Below are 19,409 nucleotides of genomic sequence, written 5' to 3'. Positions count from 1 at the left end.
TTAGAAAAAGTCTAAATGTACTGTCAGAATGTACATACAAAGTAATTGGGTCGTACATAACCCTAGTGCAGAAAGTGTGTTGGGACAAGGGAAGAGATGCACTTGAAATACTTTTCTTGCTCATGTGATTTCAGAAAGTTAATAAATGTGGCAAAACAGTACCCATCCACTGCTCCTGACAGGTTGTCCCTGCAGCATTGGTATATGGCCCTTACTGTGACTTCTGTTGGTCAGGGCTGTCTATATTGTGGTGGGCACATCTAAGTATATAATGATAAAGTGATCCATACTATAAGCTGTGATGTTTACACAGAGTATTTGTATCCATACCTGCCGATGAGAAGGAACTCCCCGAACACACCCAGCCTCCTCATGGCCATAAGCAGCCCGCGCACCGTCATGCCCTCACAGAAGCACACCACCACTCGTGCTTTGGGCAGCCGCTCCCGCAGCTTCCTCAGCAGCCGGTCGAAGTGGCGTTCTCCGGCGTTACTGTAGATCTTATCTGAGTGAGCGATGCATAGGCCCTCTTGAGAGGCGATTTCCTTAAAGGACTCCATACCACTCTCACCGTAGTTTCCTGCCAGAGGAAAAATTTGTTATTTTCACAGATAATGCAGGTCAACTTATTTTAGTGTCTTCCTCTGAGTAGAGATTCTAAAAAAAACAGATACTAGATGTTTTACTATAGCATTTTACTGTGGCATTTGAAGACAGGTAGCTATTGTTTGAGTTCTGAATACCACTACAGGGACAGGAGGTTTTGAAAAAAATCTAATGAAAAATTGTAATTTACTGACAAGAATTGTGATTGCAATTCATGTCTTAAAATGTGGATTCTGTTTCCAGTGCAGATTTTGAGCACACCCAGGAGCTATACCCTTGAAAAACTGCTAAACAAATAGAAAGTTCCCATGCATTTCAGAGCACGTTTATATAATGTTGTTGTTTGCAGAGGACAGTCTAATACCTATATAACCGCAGCCTTTGTGATTTGAAAATTGCGCTTTTGATTTGATTACAATCCAATCTTGCAGCCTTACCCCACTTTGTTGAAAAGTTTTATGTTCCCCATCTAAAGTTCAGTGTCAGTCTTTGGATAAATAATGATTAAAGAGCACAAATAAGTGCTTTGTGCCTGAGTAATTACAGCTGTCATGGTGACTCCGCCCCCCTGTGCAGCTGCTGATCGGCACATGTAGCGGCGCTGACGTAAAGCTCTGATCTTCTGGTCCTTAATGAGAGTCACAGAGTTTAGTGGACACTGATTACAATCACAGAGCACACGGGTGAAGACAGCAGCAGTATCACGCCTCAGGCCCCCAACAGTTTGGTGTAAATCTGCTCTCGCTGTCAGGAGCCTGTCACTTTATCAGGGCCTAAGATGTCAAAGAAAACTGCTGATCTTTGCCCTGTAATTTGTCTGGCAGACACTAATCATTTTTGGAGAGATTCATGATACAGTTGATTACCATTCAAAGTAAGTAAATATAGAGGCTCAATAGGAAGAATAAAACTTGTATTATTTTCTATTCAGTAAATCAGCTGAAATATGCTTTGTCAGCATAAGTAACATTACTGTAAACCTTTACTTATGTCAATTGTTTATATTACAAAATGAGCTCCTGTTTGTATAGAGAAGGATCTCCACAGTAAGTAAATTATTCAAGGTCTGTTTGAATACCCTCTTTAACCCATATAACTACCTAAATGTACCAAAAACTTGCAAACTTCAGTTGCATATGTGTGTTCATTGTTGTCAAAGGGACATTAAATCATTCATGTCATGGTGTATATGAAAGAAAATGTTTAAATGGTTTGAAATGGTCTTGATGGCCCTTTTGTTTTGGTAATGAATGATCTGTGTGTGTGTGTTGAGGTGGTACATAGACATCTAAACTGCAGCTGAAAAACCATCACAGTAATGCATCTATGTGCCCCACAGCCGCCCCTGTGTTGATTTTGCGGCGCTCCCGTTATGTTCTATTGCCTAGTTCATGCTCCTTTCACTAAATGGAAATGATCATGTCCAATTACTGCACTGCAGACTGGGGGAACAGGTGGGTGGTGTGTTGTGGCTGGTGCTTTATTGACAATGACTACACCAAAATAAAGGTTTCTTTATCACAATAATCATAATGCAGAGTCAGGTAATTTATGCAATTTCACACAAGCTCTTTGCTGTTGCTATGGGCAACAAGTTACATTTATAACTTGGTCTAAGGTGGTGGAAAAGAGAGGAGTCTGAGCCAGTCGTGACCACTGTTCGGAGAAGCTAAATAAACTAAATAGATTCTCCGCAATCACAAAAGGTCAGAAGAAGGTTGGCAAAAGACAAACTGGACTGTCTGAATTCAAAACAACAACCAGAATTGTCCACTGCTGGCCTCATTAAAATTACATAAAAATTTCAATGCATTGTGCCAGGTAATAGCAAGTCAAATTGGAAATCGATAATGCTTGTTAACAAATGGTTAACAAATAGTAAATTGTGACAAAGTGGGCCTTTGTCCCTTTTTAATAGTATTATGATTTGGTTTGCACATCTTTGTTCATTTTCAATAACTTCAATACCCAACAAAATATAACTATCCCGGGTTTGTTTTGTTTATCAGTTTAAAGCACCACACATTTGTTAGTTAAATATATTTTATTTAGTTAAATGCGTCTATTCAGTTCAGTCAATCATCTTACCTGTATCTCCACATGGTCCAGACAAAGAGGGGGCGTGCCCTATGTCAGCCATTTTATAGGCTAGAGTGGGGTCGTGGGCCGGACCATGTGGAGGGGGAAAAACTGGCTTAAGTTTGTTTATTTCTTTGTGTTAATGTTTTGTATATTTTCATTTCTGGAATTAAGTGTTTATATTGTGTTTAGTTAAACACTTTTGGTAAAGGACTTGGGCCCGAGAGCTGTTTTTATGCAATATAGTGTTTATGATACTCCCACCGTCCCTGGACAAGGAATGGAGTAGACCGGGGGAGGGGCTTCCAGTACAGGGAAGTATATTAGTCTGGCCAATTAGCCAGATGGAGAACACCTGTGTAGCCAGAGTACACGTGGCTTTTGTTTCAGTTGCTTAAGTTTGGTTGCTTAGTTTTTTGTTGAGCACCGTTAATTTTTGTACATATGTAATATTTTTGTTTATCCACGGTGTACCACTGCACGGGTAATAAATGTGTTTAATGGGACTTCTTTTGAGTCTGCCTCCTATTTTGATCACTCGGGCCAGCTTCCTCACATAAATACTAAAACCATTTGGGTATGCTTTTGTTTTTTTGGCTCCTGATTCAAATCATTTTAAATGACAACATGTAAATGGAGGGGCATGAATGGGGTAAACAAAGCACTACTGGTATACATTTATCTAAACTGAATCTATCCCTAATAGCAAGCTATTTTGAGCAATTAAAACACATATAACTGATAAATATAATGCCATAATAAACCAGTATGAACTCCATAGAAGCAGGTAACCCCTCCAGAACTCTTGTATAATAGTGTACTGCGCACTCAAAATCACCAGTGGTTTACTAGACTAAGAGTAACCTTTTTGTATATGTGATAATCCTCACCTCTATTGTAACAGTCAGGTTGACTAGGATTTAAATGTCAATCTAAGGCTGAATTTTTTTTTTCTTTTAAATTTTGATGGTTATATACTAAAGCTAAGCATATAGATAATTTAATGACATGTAATCATTTACCAATCTTCTACACTGTCATATAGATGTTGTATTCAGAGGTCAAGTTTAGTCCACCTCAGTAGTTATCAGACTAATTCTGACTTTTGTCCCAGAGGATGCTGTAGGGGTGCTGAAGGTCCTGGCCCCACCTAAGGATCCACATGTCCCAAACTCCCAGTCTTCATCTATCTGCTGTCAGCCTGTGTCACAGCTGCCACCTGCCTAGAATAGGCCTTTCCAAAGATGTTTTACACCTCCTGTGGGTTCAGCGCTCCTTGGGGGGGATGCTGGGTAATGTAGGCTGTCACTCATCATTTAATGCCTGTTTCACTCTCATTCTAATGAAAAGCACTGGGCATAATGCACTTCACAGTAATTACCTTGTCTAGCCAACTCTGCCGTCATTCTCCTGTATTTTCCAAAATACATTTTGTGCTGCTAAATTGAGAAACATTTTTTAGTAAGAAAGTGAACTTGTCAAGAAAAGTAATGGGTTTATAACTTTAACAACTGGTATAAAAAGAGTGGTATACACCTAAAAAGTAACACTTTTAACAACTGATGGTTGAAATGGTTTGGATAGCAGTGGTTACACAACCAAAAATGCCCAGTTCTGGTGCCAAACCTTCACAAAGCATGTTTCAAGAACAAAAGGACAGCTTCCAAATAAAGCCTTAGCCTACCAATGTCAGAGGAAAGATTTATGTAACTCTGTGCGCTGTGGCTACTCAACCAAAACTGGAATGTTCCAGTACACACGTAATCAGGCCTCATTTGGAGTTTCTTTTCATTAGAAATAAATGAAGCATGTTAAATTAATGTTAAATTATGGTGGTATAAGCTTTATATCAGTCAGAGCAAGTGTGTCTCTTGTACACACAAATTTTGCTCAACAGTCATGTAGTATATAACATGTTGACCTATAGGCTTGCTTGTAACTATCAGTGGTTACTTACAAGTTAAATTTTGACATACCTACATTTGTCATAGTATTATTAATTTATATTTTCTTTCATATGTTTTCATTTGTAAATCCACTGTGTCTCACCTTCCGTGTGCACGGCTGACACATAGGTCCAGTTGTATCTCTTGACGATGTCGAGCATGGCGCGGGCCTGCAGAGTATCTGAGGGCACCACTCTCAGGAAGTACTTGAACAGGGTCTTGTCGCTCAGGTCGATGCTGGTGGCAGAGTACGCGATCTGTGGGATGTTGAAGAGCTGCAGCAGGTTCTGGACTTGGATGGCCACTGAGCTGGAGCCAGGTCCGATAACTCCTGCTATGGGCTTCTTGGTGGGAGGCGGCTGGTTGGAAGGAGTACCATCTATGCACCACTTTGACCCATCCTTGTCATCACGGATTGAGATCAGTGAGTCTCTTATGAACTCAATGCTCTGCTCCAAAGCCACCGAAGAGTGCCAACAGGAATCCCGAATCTCACAACCGAGACTGATGTTGGGCAGCAGGTACGGGTCTGCGTTGATGCGGTCCAAAGTATGAAACATAGCCTCCACTCTCTGAATCCCATACTGCTCACGCACATCCCCACACTTACGCTCAGCCACCTTCTCCGCTGAGGGCTGGTGGTGTACAGAGAAGAGAGCTCCAATAATGACATCTCCATCCATCCTCGCTACAGACCGCGAGGCTGCACGAGGCACCACAGAGCGCTCGTAGATGCTGCTGTGGCAAAGCACCAGGGCGGCGGGGAGGCACACGAGAGCAAAGAGGAGACCCATGTTTAGGCGTGCCGTGTTGTGCCACATCGTGCGCGGGGGTATGCCAAATGCTCAGGCATACTATCTGCTGTCCTGTACATGTGCGTTTATCCCATGGACCATGACGAGAGAGAACCAGGGCATGTCCACAGACACCTGCAGAGATGAGCAAACATCACTGAGACAGATGTTCTCCACATTATGAAGACAGGTCTGAGTAAGCACTCACGCTGCTGCCACCACCCCCACCCTGTTGTGAATTTAACCATGCCACAGAGGAGCCAAGAGCCCATGAGCAAGGCACCAACTCCCCAAACTTACCAGTGATTATTGATTCCCAGAGTAGGATACAAACACGGGCTCTTTGAGCCGTGTGTTATGAGCTATTGCATTCAAACGAGGCGGTAAAACTCCTTGAGAGAATGCGTCTCACGCTTTATAAATGTTCGTTTTTGAACTCGAGACGCTCAGGACGCACACGAGTTCTTACGCGGCTGGCTCATAGTCCCATCCATGTATTATCTCGGCATCAAACATGTCAGCAACTGTGCCGCCGTAAATTGCCCGCCTTTTACCGGACAAACATCTCGCTCCGTTGCCGCCAATGACATTTGATGAAATTTACGAAGGAAATTAGCATTTAGCTAAATAGTGATGCTAAAAAGCTAATGTAAATGATCCATGCATTAAACGTTGCATGCATGCCAAATTATTCACAGAATATGCTATTACTCTTACAATCGATCCTAAACTCGGTTACGACATGAATGAAATGTAAGTAATGTTTACTCTGACTGTTGAAGTGTAACTTGCCTGAATGGTGAAGGCATGTCGTGCGTCTTGGATGCGTCTCTGGCGTGTGCTCCGGTGCTGTCTGACTCCAGCCTCCCTCTCCTCCTTCTTCTCCTCTTCTTGCCCCTCTCGCTCGCTCTGCTCCAGAAAGCTTTCTCTCCCCTCAACCAAAACGTCTACACCTGTCACTGCGTCCTCTCAAAATCACACAAGGACACGCAGCGCCAGCAACACTAAAAGAACTGGTACAAGTGGAGTTTGAACAGAGAAATGAGTCATTGAACTGTTTGGATTCCTTCAGTCACATCAAGTCGTCGTAACGAGTGCTTCGACATCTGCGCCATGTGCTGTGTGTCTTCTGATAATGTTATTACTAAAACAAATAGGCTATACAAAGATTAGCCTGGATAATGTTTATCTTTTCACAACACCCTTCGAAAATTTGTAACAGCACGTAATAATTGTTTGCATGCACGCTTAATTGGTATTGCAACATTGACATAAAATTGATCTAAGGTTTTATTAGGCTATATTATGTAACAGCAACGAATTTAATTCAGTATAGCCTATATAACACATTCTGAGGACCCTGTGGTTGATTTCAGGACCATGGACAGCACCCAATCGCACTGCGCCCTCTAGTGCTTTTGAAAATTATGAATGAAGTGGTTACACAACTTCCTGTTTATTGTTGTTGTTTGTTTGTTTGTTTGTTTGAAAATTAGTCAGAGATTCCTATTATGTTCAACATGAAAAGTCTTTGACGTACACTTACTAATTAATAGGCTAATACCTGAAACATTTCAGAAACCTCAATACATTTGAATGACGACTGTATACATTAAACACAATTTATAATGATTTAAATATTTACTATTTGGAGTGAACATAATGTAGCGTTCTGGTGTGAGGAAAATGGCAAAGTTCTTCTGGTTGTTTATTTTCTGTAGGACATAACCAACGTCAAAACAGCAAATAAACATCAGCATTCTCCAGACTGACTGCAACTGACGAATGGAACCTTCCCATCAACTTGTTGACATAGCAACCGAGTGTCACATACAAAACAAGTTACTTTAAAAACAACACATTAACAGTTACAAAACAACCTCCCCCCCACCCACCCACCCACGTTATCAAGGTCCCTCGCACAGAAAAGTCACATTCTCAGAGGATTTGGGTGTCTATGGACCATCCTCGGCCACCGCCTCTCAGGGGATGGAGAAGGTGATGGGGCCTGAGCTGAGGGTTATACATCCAGACCTGGTCTCACAGTCTCTTGTGGCGTCCACAGAACTACAATCTGCCATCTCATCTCTCGCATTCTTGGTTCTTTTCACCCTCTTTGTAACACCTGGTCACATTGGCGCAGGCCCTCCCACATTGACCAAAGTAGCTATGAAGAGGGCAGTGAGGTCAGTTCAATTGGACTTTTGTTGGTTTGCAATCCATGTAAGTACCGGGCTGACCTTACTGTCCAATTTCAGCTGACGTACCCACTCACCAGGCTCATCCAAACCAACAGTTGCATACTTAACTGCCTGGTCCATATTCTCCTGGGCCTCCCTCTTTGCAGAGTAATAACAGTCACTTGTAAAGCAGGGTCGGCGAGAGAGGGCATCTGCATTACCATGGCATGCCCTTGGTCTATGCACCACAGTGAAGTCATAGGCCTGCAGCTCGATCCAGCATGCCAGCTGTTCCTCTGCCTCCTTAAAAGACATGAGCCATTGTAGGGCTGAATGGTTTGTTCTGACTGTGAAGTGGAGGCCCCCAGGTAGTACTTGAAATGGCGTATAGCACTGACCACAGCCAGGAGCTCCCGTCTGGTGACACAGTAGTGCTTTTTTGCCTTTTAAAATGTCCTGCTGTAATAAGCACAGCACCTGAACTGACACAGCTAGCATTAGTGTTGAGGAGACAGGGGAGGGTGGGATCTGTAGGTGAGAGGACAGAGGGCACTTTTCTGACCACACATAACACTCTCTTCTTTTAGAAGGTAGAAAAGGGGTGCTGCAGTGCAGGAGAAGCCCTTCACAAATAGGCCTGTCATGATAAGATATTTTGAAGCATGATACATTGCTACAGATATATACAGCAGAAACAATAATATAAACAATAATATTGTTTATCATATATATCACATGTTCTGTTTCATGCTGGGACACCCCCCGGCCCCGTATTGTCCCCTCTATGCGTTGCCCGGCTCATTTCCTTGCACTGGTCCAGCCCTGTAAGCGGCCTGGGCCATTTGCCCTGGCTGTCCACAGCTGCAGCAGATCAGTTGATGTCATGACCTCGCCTGTGAGCATAGGTGTGATGAACTAGGCCCTCAATGTCACTGGCAAACGCCCTGAGCTATTTAGTAGGGCAAAGGAGGCTACACAGCTCTGAGTGAAGCACACTGGAGGTGGAGCAGGACCCAAACCTTTTCTTCAAAACTCTGACGAAAGCTCTGCAGTCACATCTGTCTTCAGGACGCACGAGGACCAGACTAGACAAAGCGTCCCGAGTGAGACATATGGCTAATTGGAGGGCACTCTCATCCATGGACCATTTTGTAGGCTGGGCCAACAGTTCAAACTGGGCATAAAAAGCTTCCAAATCAGCCTTTCCGTCACAGTTAATAGCACAAGCAGGGGCCACTTCAATGTGTGAAGTGAAGTCAGTGTTCTTCTCCAGTTTATACAGTTCATACAGACGGAAACATCTTCAACTGGTAGCTCAGCAGAGTAGAGGTTAGCTTAACTAAAATTTTAGGGAGGTTTGGCTTGTCACTTCTGACACCAGTGCAACAATCTGGCATTAGGAAACACGCCAGAGTTCTTCCTGTTGTTTATTTTCTGAACACAAGGGCTACTGTAGGCCATAACCCACGCCAAAACAACAACTAAACAACAACAGCCTCAACACAGCACGGCCTTTCCCCAAACTGACTGTAACTGATGAATGGAACCTTCCCATCAAATTGGCGACATAGGAACCAAGTGTCACATGCAAAAGCAGTTACATTAACAACACATTAACAGTTACAAAAACAACAAAAGGTGTCAACTCTGAACTATACAGAAAATATCAGATCATTAGTTTACATATACAATAACAATATACATTTGGATTTGCAGCGTTCACATTTACACAACAGACTGACTCATTTAGGCAGTATAAATAACAAATCCATGCAAAAGCCTGTGACTCTGATGGTGCCCGGGGTCTGAGGAGCGAGCGTCTGGTCCTGAACATTAGTGAAAGTGACATGTGGAGACGGAGAAACGATGGTATAATACAGGGCCATATTGAGGGCCGAGGCCCGAGGGAAGAGGATGTATAGGTCAATATTTGACCTTTTATCAGTATACAATCATCATAAGCGACTCTTTAACAACTCGCCACAGAAAATGGCAGAAATCATTACAATCTGAATATATAAGAGATAAGTGGATGAGTAGGCCTACAATTAGGCTACAAAAACATATTTTTTTCATTCACAGATTAAAATCGTTACACACACGGGCAGAAATGTTGAGCGCTAACCTGACCTCTTCTTCGATGAAAATAATGCCTGTTCTAACCATAGACTGTACCCTGCAGTGAACTGTCATTGGGCATATGCTAAATAATGCAATACTGCCCTCTGATGGCCATTGCGTGAAATTACAAGTATTTAAGTTGAATTTTACAATCGGCTAAAATATTTCAAAAATATTTATTTTATTCAATAAAATAACCAAAATCGGCAATGATTAGGCTGCTTAGTAACAATAGTGTTTTTATGTGTGAATTAAGATTGTTCATAAATAGATATATAAAATGTATTAACTTAACTAATTTATGTATTTGTTTAGATGTATGGGAACAGGCGTTGCTCACTGAGGTTGGCCATTGAGGTTTGACGTAAGTCTGTGTGTAAATCGTGTTTTGAAATCCGAGGAGAATGAATGCCGACTTTGTCAATAAAGTTTGCAAAAGAAAAAAAAAAAAAAAAAAAAAAAAAGTCGAAGCTCAAGATGAGGATGTAGATCAGGATGTAGATCAGAGCAGTTTGTTTTGGAGGAATAAGCAGCCACAACTCCTCATTAAAGTGTTTCTTCTCTCAGGGACTTTATATGTTTTAGCTGAAGGTAAGGAATAATTCACTTCTGATGTGTAAATCCTTCGCGCTGTTTACGCTTTGAACTTACTGGCTGCTAAATGATGACAGCTAGCATTAGCTTCGCTAAGTTGGAAGGAAAACATAAGAAAATGACAATACGCATGATTTGAGGTGGACAAACGTAGTGCCATCGCTTTCTTGCCGTAGAAGTTGTAGCTGTAGTAAGCAGGTTTACACGTAAAATGTCAGATTTCTGAAAACAAACAGTTCTTGTGGGTACACACTTTGATGGTTTCATTACGTCTTTTTAATTGATCGACAATTATGGCCGTGACGTTATCAAACGTGCATTGTTATTGCTGTTGCAAAACCAAAACATACCCGTCATTCGTTCAGTTGTGATTTTCTGTTCTGTTTCACAGCGTAATCAATGTTTCCTAATGTTTTCACAACTGTGATACAAATATAGTACACCGAAAGTTATGTTGTAATAATACAAAGATGTTATATGAGAGGCAAAGTCTACAGTTTTTATAACGCGTGTAGTGAATTTTGTCTCAGGTCAAATGTATTCAAGTAGAGCTGCATTAGATAGTAGTTACTGACCTTTTTAATAACTTTTTGTTTCAGTGAGTGTGCTAAGGCTGTGGTAAATATCAGCCACAGTCTGAAGATGCTCCTTGACTCTTCAGCGTTGCAGATGGAGGAGCACGCTCACTGTGTGTCCTGCTTTAACCTGAGATGTAGTGTCCGTCCAGAGCCAGGCCTGTCCTGTGAGCTGGTGACCTGTGCTCTGCTGTGTGGAGCAGTGTTTCATTCATGCAAATCTCAAGAGCATCAGCTCCTGTGTCCTCTGCTGAAAGTGCCCTGTATCAACAGCGCCTATGGCTGTCCTGTTAGCCTGATAAGAGACCAGATGTCTGCACACCTGGAGGTGTGTCCGGCTGGGGTTGTGTGCTGCACTATGGAGTGGAACAGGTGGCCTGTTAGCTGTCTTAACTACACTTCCTATGAGTCCCTTAGTCACGCCACAGAGGAGGTGGAGCAGCTGGACATGGCACTGGCCCTCCAGGACCAACGAACTTTACTTGAATCTTTAAAAGTGATTTCAATGGCACCTACAGTTGAGAAAGACACCCCACCTCCAATAATCAAGGAAAATATAGCAACTGCTGCTGAGTCACAGCCACCTAGTTCATCAGAGAAAATCACCAGAGGAATTAATGGAATGAATGAGGAACACTTCAGCAAACTGTATCAAGCCACTGTAGAGACTGCAAGAAGCTTAGCTGCTGCTTTAGAGTTTGTGAGTAATTCTAGCAGTTCAGAGATTGTGAACAATGGGGCTGTTGAACAAGAGATTATAATGAACAGCAATGGAATAAAAAGCAAAACTCCTGTAGTTTCAAATGTGCTATGTACTAAATCACCAGAGCCGGACATTTGTTCAAACCTGTCTGTTCTAAATGAACCTCAAAATGAGACAGATCTCATTTTGAATACAGCAAATGGACAGACGTGTGGAGGTTTAGGAAACCATTCGGCCACATCATGCTCTTCTGAATTACAAAATAATGTTAGTGTTTTACAAGACTCATTAGCCACAGATCAGAATCAGGATACAACCTCCAATGCTAATCATGTAATTGGTCCACTGGAGACTCATGGAGTGAACTTTTATAGAAAACACTTATTTATGACGCAGGGGCAGTGTTCAATGCCTTTTGGTCAGATAAGTTTACAGCCGTCTGATCGAATGCCTGAAATGGAAGACAAATCAGTGGACACTTCCGACCTGGAGCAGCAGGAGGACCCCATGGGACTCGGAGACATTGACCTGATCACAGCAGCTCTGTTCTTCTGTTTGGAGGAGTCCAGAGAATGCAGGAGGATCTCAGATACAGTGTATGTGGATGGGTTTCATGTGGACTTTGGTACTCAGACCTTCACTTTCCCTGCTGCTATCCTGGTCACCAACACGAGAGTGGGGGACATGGCTTCTGCATCTGCCTGTGACCACGCGGCCTCACAGCTCTCCTACCCCAGCCCCTACCACACCCTGCGCCTCGGTCTGGTTTTAGAGGCACTAGAAGGTGATGTCGCTGCATTTAACCGATACCTCCCTTCAAACCCTCGGCACCAGCACACTTTTCCTTTCGTGTGTGGCCAATCTTTCCGTAGGGACCAGTTCAGTTCCCATTTCACAAACGTCCATGGGGACATTCACGCAGGGCTCAACGGTTGGATGGAGCACCGCTGTCCCCTGGCCTATTATGGCTGTTCGTTTTCACAGCGCAGATTTTACCCTTCCAACGTGGAGGCTAAAGTAGTCCATGACATACACCTCAAGTCCTTTGGGGTCCAGCCTTGTCCACAAGTAACACCTCCAAGTGCCTCCCAGGCGGTGCAGTTTAGCGAGCTGCCCTTAGAGATACTGTGGCTCATCGCCGGGTTCCTGGACAGTTTTAGTCTGTGCCAGTTGTCATTGGTGTCGCGGACCATGAGGGACGTATGTGCCAGCCTCCTTCAGAGCAGAGGGATTGTGGAGGTGCGGTGGGAGCGCAAACACCACCCTGGCTCTGTCAAAGTGTCTTGGCAGGTCAAAAACAAAGTGAGTACCTTTGTGTCTTTTTACACTGATAGTACACTTAAATTGCAGAAAAAAGGTAATATTATAACGTGATTATAGTTTGTATACAGTCTTTTATATGATTTCAGTCCTCTAGTTGGAAAAAAAACCCCTTCATTCAATAGTGGCTCATCCAAAATGGCTGGCTCTATAAAGCTTCATTGGGTAACTTTTTTTTCTCCAAAAATTGAAAAAAGGATGTTTTTGCAGTATATAATACATTCCAATATAGAAACATGAATATATTATTTACTATCAATAAAAATTGATAACCAAGTAATTCAAGCTATAATAAACTGATGGGATTCACTTGTACTTTTCCCATTCTTTCTACTTCCTACTCTGTAACATGCTGACCATCTTTTTTTTTTTTACATTTATGACTTTTTGCTGTTGCATCAGTTGTAACATAACATATGATATATGTTCCATACAGTATTAAATTCATACATTATTTTTGTCTTTGTCTGCTCCTCTTTGTCGTCCATAGGTTTGGAGATTTAGCACTGCCTTCAGCCCAGTATCGTCATGGGGTTTCACCAGCGTCCCCAGCATGTCGGACCACCTGAAGAAGTGCACTTTCAACACTGTGGAGCACAAGACTGACCCTGTTCCCCTCACTGCCATGTGCACTGAACGCGACGGCCAATCACTGCGCCGCACGCTACGACACATCAACATCTGAAACCAAACTTCAAAAGCAGTCCTGTCCTGAGTGGATTTTTCCTATTACCTACACTACCAATACTTCTACTGTACTATATGAAGTTGCCTTAAAATATACCAGTATGTTGCTGTTGACGACCAGCATCTAATCATTTTTACATAGATTTGTGCTAAAACGAACAAAAAAAACATTTACATTGTCAAGTTAGTATATTTTGAAAGAAAATTATGCACTGTAGATTTCTATTATCCTGTATTGCGATTTCACCGTCTTGCCTTTCTGCTATAGCCATAATGGAAAAGCACATGTCAATATTTTGTGCAACATGAGTAATGCTAGCACTTTTTCCACTTTAAACACTCCTGATTGTCTTACCTTGTCCTTCAGACGCCTATGAGGTGTGGGCCTAATGCTTACCAAGCTCTCTGATGTCAAAACAGATCAATATTAATGATGGATCAATAATGCATGTGATTTGCTACCATTTAATAAAGTATTTACAGCTTTAATGTAAGTTAGCCTGCACTTATTATACATCTTGAGTTACATGACTTAGCAGATATTGTAAGGATTGTACAGCTCTTGTTTATTAAATATCAATGAACTTTAAGCATCCACAAGCTCAAACATGTAGGATGAAATGTGTACTGTAATCAACTGATTTTTGCAAACTAGGAAAGGCAAGTTTATTTGTATAGCACAATTCGTACACAAAGTAAATCAGTACATACAGAATAAGAAAAACATAATGGCAAGACAATTAGTGGAAGAGAAGGCGCATAGAATTATAAAGAATAGATTGTTGCCGTTTTAATTGAAGTGAGTTTCACGTACATGAAAAAACTCACATATTTAGGATTTTAGTTATGATTTAAGTTATAGCCATACATGCATACATAACGTCATAAACTTATTTCCCTTCAATACAAATACTTAAAAAGAGAGAAAAAAAGTTCACATAACCAATAACATCTCCACAGTGACAAGCAGGTGGCAGTGGCAGACCTTTTGTCAGAGTCTTGCGTAATGCATTATAAAACTTCTTTTTTGTTATGGCGGTGATTCAGTTCATTACTAGAAATGTTGACACAATGTTTATCTATAAAATACTTAAATAATAAATTATCTCTTTTTGGAATCAGCATGCTGTGTAGATACTTAGTTGGGTGTAGTCCTGCCATTACCATTTACAAACAGGATGCTCAGAGTCAGAACAAATATTGGGTTAGACCACGTGGGATGGGTCACTAAAAAGTGTCCAAACTCTTGCATATTGAACCAGTCAGATCAGAAGAAATTTTCACATCTTTTTGTTTAATTTGGTTGAAATTTTCTGCCTCTTTTAAGTGAGGATGGCGACGTACAAGGTGACAGTGACGACTGGAGACCTGCCGTTTGCAGGAACATGGGACGTGGTCAGTGTGACACTGCTCGGGTCAGAGGGACAGAGCAAAAGAATAGAGCTCTCTTCTATAGGATTTGAGTTTTCAAGAGGAAAAGTAAGTGTGTTTTTATACTTAGTATATTTAACGCGTGTGCGGTGTAATTTGAGTATTGTAGCTCAAAAAGAGTACCTTAAGTATTCATTACGTTGAAAACTAAAATGCTGTTTGAATCCATGGGTTTCAGATTGATGAAAAATTTTAACTGTTGCCATAGCAATTAACAATATAATGCAATCAAACAGATAAAGGAACAGTTTACATTTTCCAAATGCCAATAAACACAGTGAAGTAGCTGAATATGTCTGTAGTAGTCTTAGTTTAGAATTAGCATTAATCTTACCTATCTTCACTGAGACTGACAGGTGACACCACATGGCTTAGTTAAGTTACAGATCAGATCTGTGGAGAGGTAACCACGCTGTCAGTAAGAATGTATAGGATAAGTTGAATGCCATACTGTGAATTATTCCAAGAAAAGCAGGTGAATCTCCCTGAGTTCAGATGGCATGATTGGCAGGTGGATTAGCCAATTAGTGACACACATCATCCATCTGTATCAAAATAAATATGGCTGTTTATGGAAAGGAAAAAAAAAATCCTGAAATTCAATTTTATTTGTAAATGACAGGTGACCAATAAGCTCCTTTGTTTCACATGTGACACAGAGAAAAACAGCTCTGATTCCACAGCTGGTTTTGATGTTATTGAGGGAATGGAGACTGATATCCTTCTAAAAAAAAAAAAAAAAAAATGCAACTATAGTAACATCTCCATGGAGACAAGCAGGTGGCAGAAAAGTCGCATTGTGCCCCTTTAAAAAATTAGGAAATAGCAGAATAGTAATGTAACCTATTTTTAAATGCATTTTTTCTCTTCTAGGTAAAAACATATACCATAAAAAATGTTTGCTCTCTCGGGACCCTGCTTCTGCTCAGAGTGGAAAAACACCCCTGCTTTATTTTCCCAGAAGACAAGTGGTACTGCTCTAAAATAGAGGTGACTACGCCTGAAGACAAAACCATCCTGTTTCCCTGTTACCGATGGATATCCAGAGGGGAGCCTGTGGAGCTCCGAGGTGGCAGAGGTTTGTATCCAGAAGTCAAACCACATCCACAAATTGTACAGTTAATGTACAATTAAAACCTCTCTAATCTTATTGATAGCAACGCTGTTTTTTGAGGATGACCATCAACTTCTGACTGACCAGCGGAAAAATGAATTACAACTTAGAAAAACAGTGTACCAGTAAGTTGTATCTTATATGCAAGTGACAAGGCACAAACCTACAAATGTCTATTTGCTTAAGGTGGAAGTTTAATTTTGATGGACTGCCTCACGGCTATGATAATGAGTCAAAACCCCACGCAGAAGACCACTTCACAGAGTCCAGATCTACAAAGTAAGTTCCAATGCACATTTATTTTTAGAAACATAAGGTGTCTTCTATATGCCACCTTGATCTACAGCTCCTTTGAAGAAACGCTCAAAGGAATGTTCAAGTCTAAAGAAAAATGGAAGTCATTTGAAGCAATGAAGTGCCTGTTTGGTGTCAAGAAGACAGCAATGATAGGTAGTTACGAACACAATAAAATTCATAAAATAATCTAAATTTGATATGAGATTAACAATATTACTATTGCACGAAATATAAAATGGGACTTCCTGCTTTATATGTGTGACATTACCATTACCTCTATCGTAGATTATGTGTTGGAGAACTGGAAAGAGGACAGATTTTTTGGATATCAGTTTTTAAATGGGGTTAACCCAAATGTGATCAAGCGCTGCTCAAAACTCCCTTCAAACTTTCCTGTCACAAACTGGATGGTAAAGCCGTTTTTGGCGCGAGGTTCTTTTCTGCAAACAGAATTGGAGGTAGGGGTCTCTTTCATAGTTTCATATGTCCTTCAGTAAGTTATACATTTCCCTGTATATGATTTTAACATATAGTAAGAGGGCAATGAAAAACTCAAATCTCATCATTTGTCTGTTCTAAATTCTTGTCTTTTTGTCCTTCTCCCATGGAAGTAGTTCATAATAGAACCAAATAATTATTATTGCCTGCAGATCGGGAACATGTTCATCTGTGACTATAACATACTGGAGGGAATAGCCACTCGTGTTGTGAATGAACAAGCTATGTATGTGGCGTCAGGCTTCTGTTTATTCTATATTAACTGTGACAAGGAACTAGTGCCAATTGCAATACAGGTATGTCCTAGCATCACTGCAGCAGCCACTCATACTGTCTATGCAAGATGAAGACAAATCTCACTGTGTCTCAGCTTGCACAAAATCCCTCAAACGACAACCCCATCTTCCTGCCCACTGACTCGGAGAGTGACTGGCTGCTGGCAAAAATGTTCATCAAAAACGCAGACTACCTGCTGCATCAGGGAGTCCAACACTTACTGAAAACACATATGTTAGGAGAAGTCTTCGCTATGGCAACATACAGGAACCTCCCCTCAGCACATCCAGTTTACAAGGTATAAAAACATCCATTCTGTTGACATATTTCTTCAGTTTGATCTCATTCTCTTTCATGTCATTTTGCAGATGCTTATTCCTCATTTTCAAAGAACTATCCACATCAACAAGAATATCTATGATCATGTTTTCGGACCTGCAGGGTCTTTAAGCATTGTATAGCCACCTTACATTTTCTGTAGAATATGAATCTACTTTCACTTTTAAACAATTGCATCATTGTCCTAATTTCAGAGCTCACTCGGTGCAGAGGGTATCCAGGAGCTGATGAAGAGGGGTTTCTCTGAATTGAAATACAGTGCCCTCTGCTTGCCTGATAACATCACCGCACGAGGACTGGACACCATCCCCAACTTCTACTACAGAGACGATGGCCTGAAGTTGTGGGGGGTTTTAAATAGGTCAAGACAAATCATTATCAAAGTAGCAGATATAATGATAGCATGACTTTGTTATTGTGTTCTTGGGCAATAAACTTTTCAGCCATTACGCCAATATGAATGTGTTCTTTGCAGTTTTGTGAAAGGAATGACAAGGTACTACTATCTGTCGGACGGGGATGTGGCCAAGGACCCAGAGCTGCAGGAGTGGGTCAAAGACATCTTCATGCATGGAGTCATTGGAAATTCTTTCTCAGGTTTGGGTCCAAAACCATAATGTCACTCACACTTCACACTACACCCTCAGTCAGAAAGATGCACTCCTTGCCTGTAAATTGGTTTTGCATTTTGGATAGAATTTGCACATTGGTGACATAAATTAATGAATTCTTCTTTAGAACTCAGTTACTTCCTGAAATGTAAACTTTTTTCAACTTTCCTCACAAACCACCACTTGACATAAAAGTTCTAAAACAACCCATCCATTAAGTCAATGAAAATATTTAAAATAAGGTGACTTGTACTGTGTTTGTGTCGTGTGTTCATTAGGGTTCCCAGAAACTTTAGAAACCACTGACGAACTTATCAAGTTTGTTACTATGATCATCTTCACTGTGTCGGCCCAACATGCTGCTGTCAGTAATGGCCAGGTCAGTCAAATGGTGTAATATCTATCTATCTATCTATCTATCTATCTATCTATCTATCTATCTATCTATCTATCTATCTATCTATACAGATATATAGATATAGATATAGGTAGATTGATAGGTAGGTAGACAGATAGAATTATATTTGAAGAGACCTACAATCTGAGTCTTTTTGATTTTGATTTGATTTTTTAGTTTGACTATCACTCTTGGATTCCCAATTGTTCACCACTCCTTGTTCAGCCCCCTCCAATAATCAAAGACAAATCGAGCATGGACAGCGTTGTGGAAGTTCTTCCGACTGTTGGCGATACCGCGATTTTTGCACATGCTGCTTTTTCACTGTCATACAAATATAACAACATGGTCAGTATATATTCAGCAATCTACAAAATATACCCTTTTTCTACCCTTTTTCCACAATCGGCGAACACATCTGGATTACATTGATTCAAAACAATGTTACTGTTCTGGACATTGGGGCTCTACTGCCATAGTCATTGTTATAGTTGTATTTATTTCACACTGTCTGCTAACCCACTATGTCACTACAGGTCCCTTTGGGCTCGAATCCTGATGAACAGTTTGACGAGGCAGAGTCAAGGCAGGCCCAGAAAGATCTGCAGAACGACCTGCTCTTCCTCAGTGAGGCTATCAGAGAAAGAAACTCAAAGCTTCAAGTGCCCTACAACTATCTAAACCCCCCATATGTGGAGAACAGCATCACCATTTAACCCAGTTGTCATGTACATTTTGTAATTGTGCTGTTTGCTAAAAGTATATCTTGAATCTGCATTTTAAGATGACCCACCTTACGTCTCAGAAATAGCCAGCAATTTATTTATTGCTTCTATTCTGT

General features: G+C 41.1%; 3 protein-coding genes across 5 annotated transcripts in view; 2 read left to right on the top strand and 1 right to left on the bottom strand.

Annotated features, from left to right (window-relative positions):
• The window catches only part of grm1a (glutamate receptor, metabotropic 1a), a 31,617-nt gene extending 26,060 nt beyond the window's left edge, over positions 1–5,557 (bottom strand). For both annotated transcript variants that reach the window (XM_033991118.2, XM_055232352.1), the window contains exons 1-2: positions 4,735–5,557; positions 331–580 (exon numbers count right to left, since the gene is read on the bottom strand). In XM_033991118.2, the coding sequence (XP_033847009.1) occupies positions 331–580; positions 4,735–5,452 (968 nt within the window). In that variant the 5' untranslated portion in view covers positions 5,453–5,557. The remainder of the gene's footprint in view (positions 1–330; positions 581–4,734) is intronic.
• Positions 5,558–10,193: 4,636 nt separating this feature from the next.
• The window catches only part of LOC117392949 (F-box only protein 30-like), a 120,603-nt gene continuing 111,387 nt past the window's right edge, over positions 10,194–19,409 (top strand). The window contains exons 1-3 of one of the 2 annotated variants that reach the window (XM_033991122.2): positions 10,194–10,317; positions 10,920–12,900; positions 13,409–14,099. In XM_033991122.2, coding sequence (XP_033847013.1) covers positions 10,963–12,900; positions 13,409–13,603 — 2,133 coding nt within the window. In that variant the 5' untranslated portion in view covers positions 10,194–10,317; positions 10,920–10,962 and the 3' untranslated portion in view covers positions 13,604–14,099. Of the gene's footprint in view, positions 10,318–10,919; positions 12,901–13,408; positions 14,100–19,409 lie in introns of those variants that run through there. The other variant, XM_055232357.1, reaches the window with a different exon arrangement.
• Positions 14,938–19,284, top strand: LOC117392486 (polyunsaturated fatty acid lipoxygenase ALOX8-like). The gene is made up of 14 exons (XM_033990580.1): positions 14,938–15,084; positions 15,910–16,114; positions 16,194–16,275; positions 16,337–16,429; positions 16,497–16,600; positions 16,733–16,905; positions 17,098–17,241; positions 17,316–17,519; positions 17,590–17,676; positions 17,755–17,921; positions 18,036–18,157; positions 18,450–18,550; positions 18,746–18,916; positions 19,105–19,284. Exons 1-14 carry the CDS (start codon positions 14,938–14,940, stop codon positions 19,282–19,284), a joined length of 1,980 nt encoding a protein of 659 aa, XP_033846471.1.

The sequence above is a fragment of the Periophthalmus magnuspinnatus genome, chromosome 24, assembly GCF_009829125.3.
Source record: "Periophthalmus magnuspinnatus isolate fPerMag1 chromosome 24, fPerMag1.2.pri, whole genome shotgun sequence".
In the NCBI taxonomy this organism is placed as follows: domain Eukaryota; kingdom Metazoa; phylum Chordata; class Actinopteri; order Gobiiformes; family Gobiidae; genus Periophthalmus; species Periophthalmus magnuspinnatus.
This window is presented reverse-complemented; position numbering and strand designations above follow the sequence as displayed.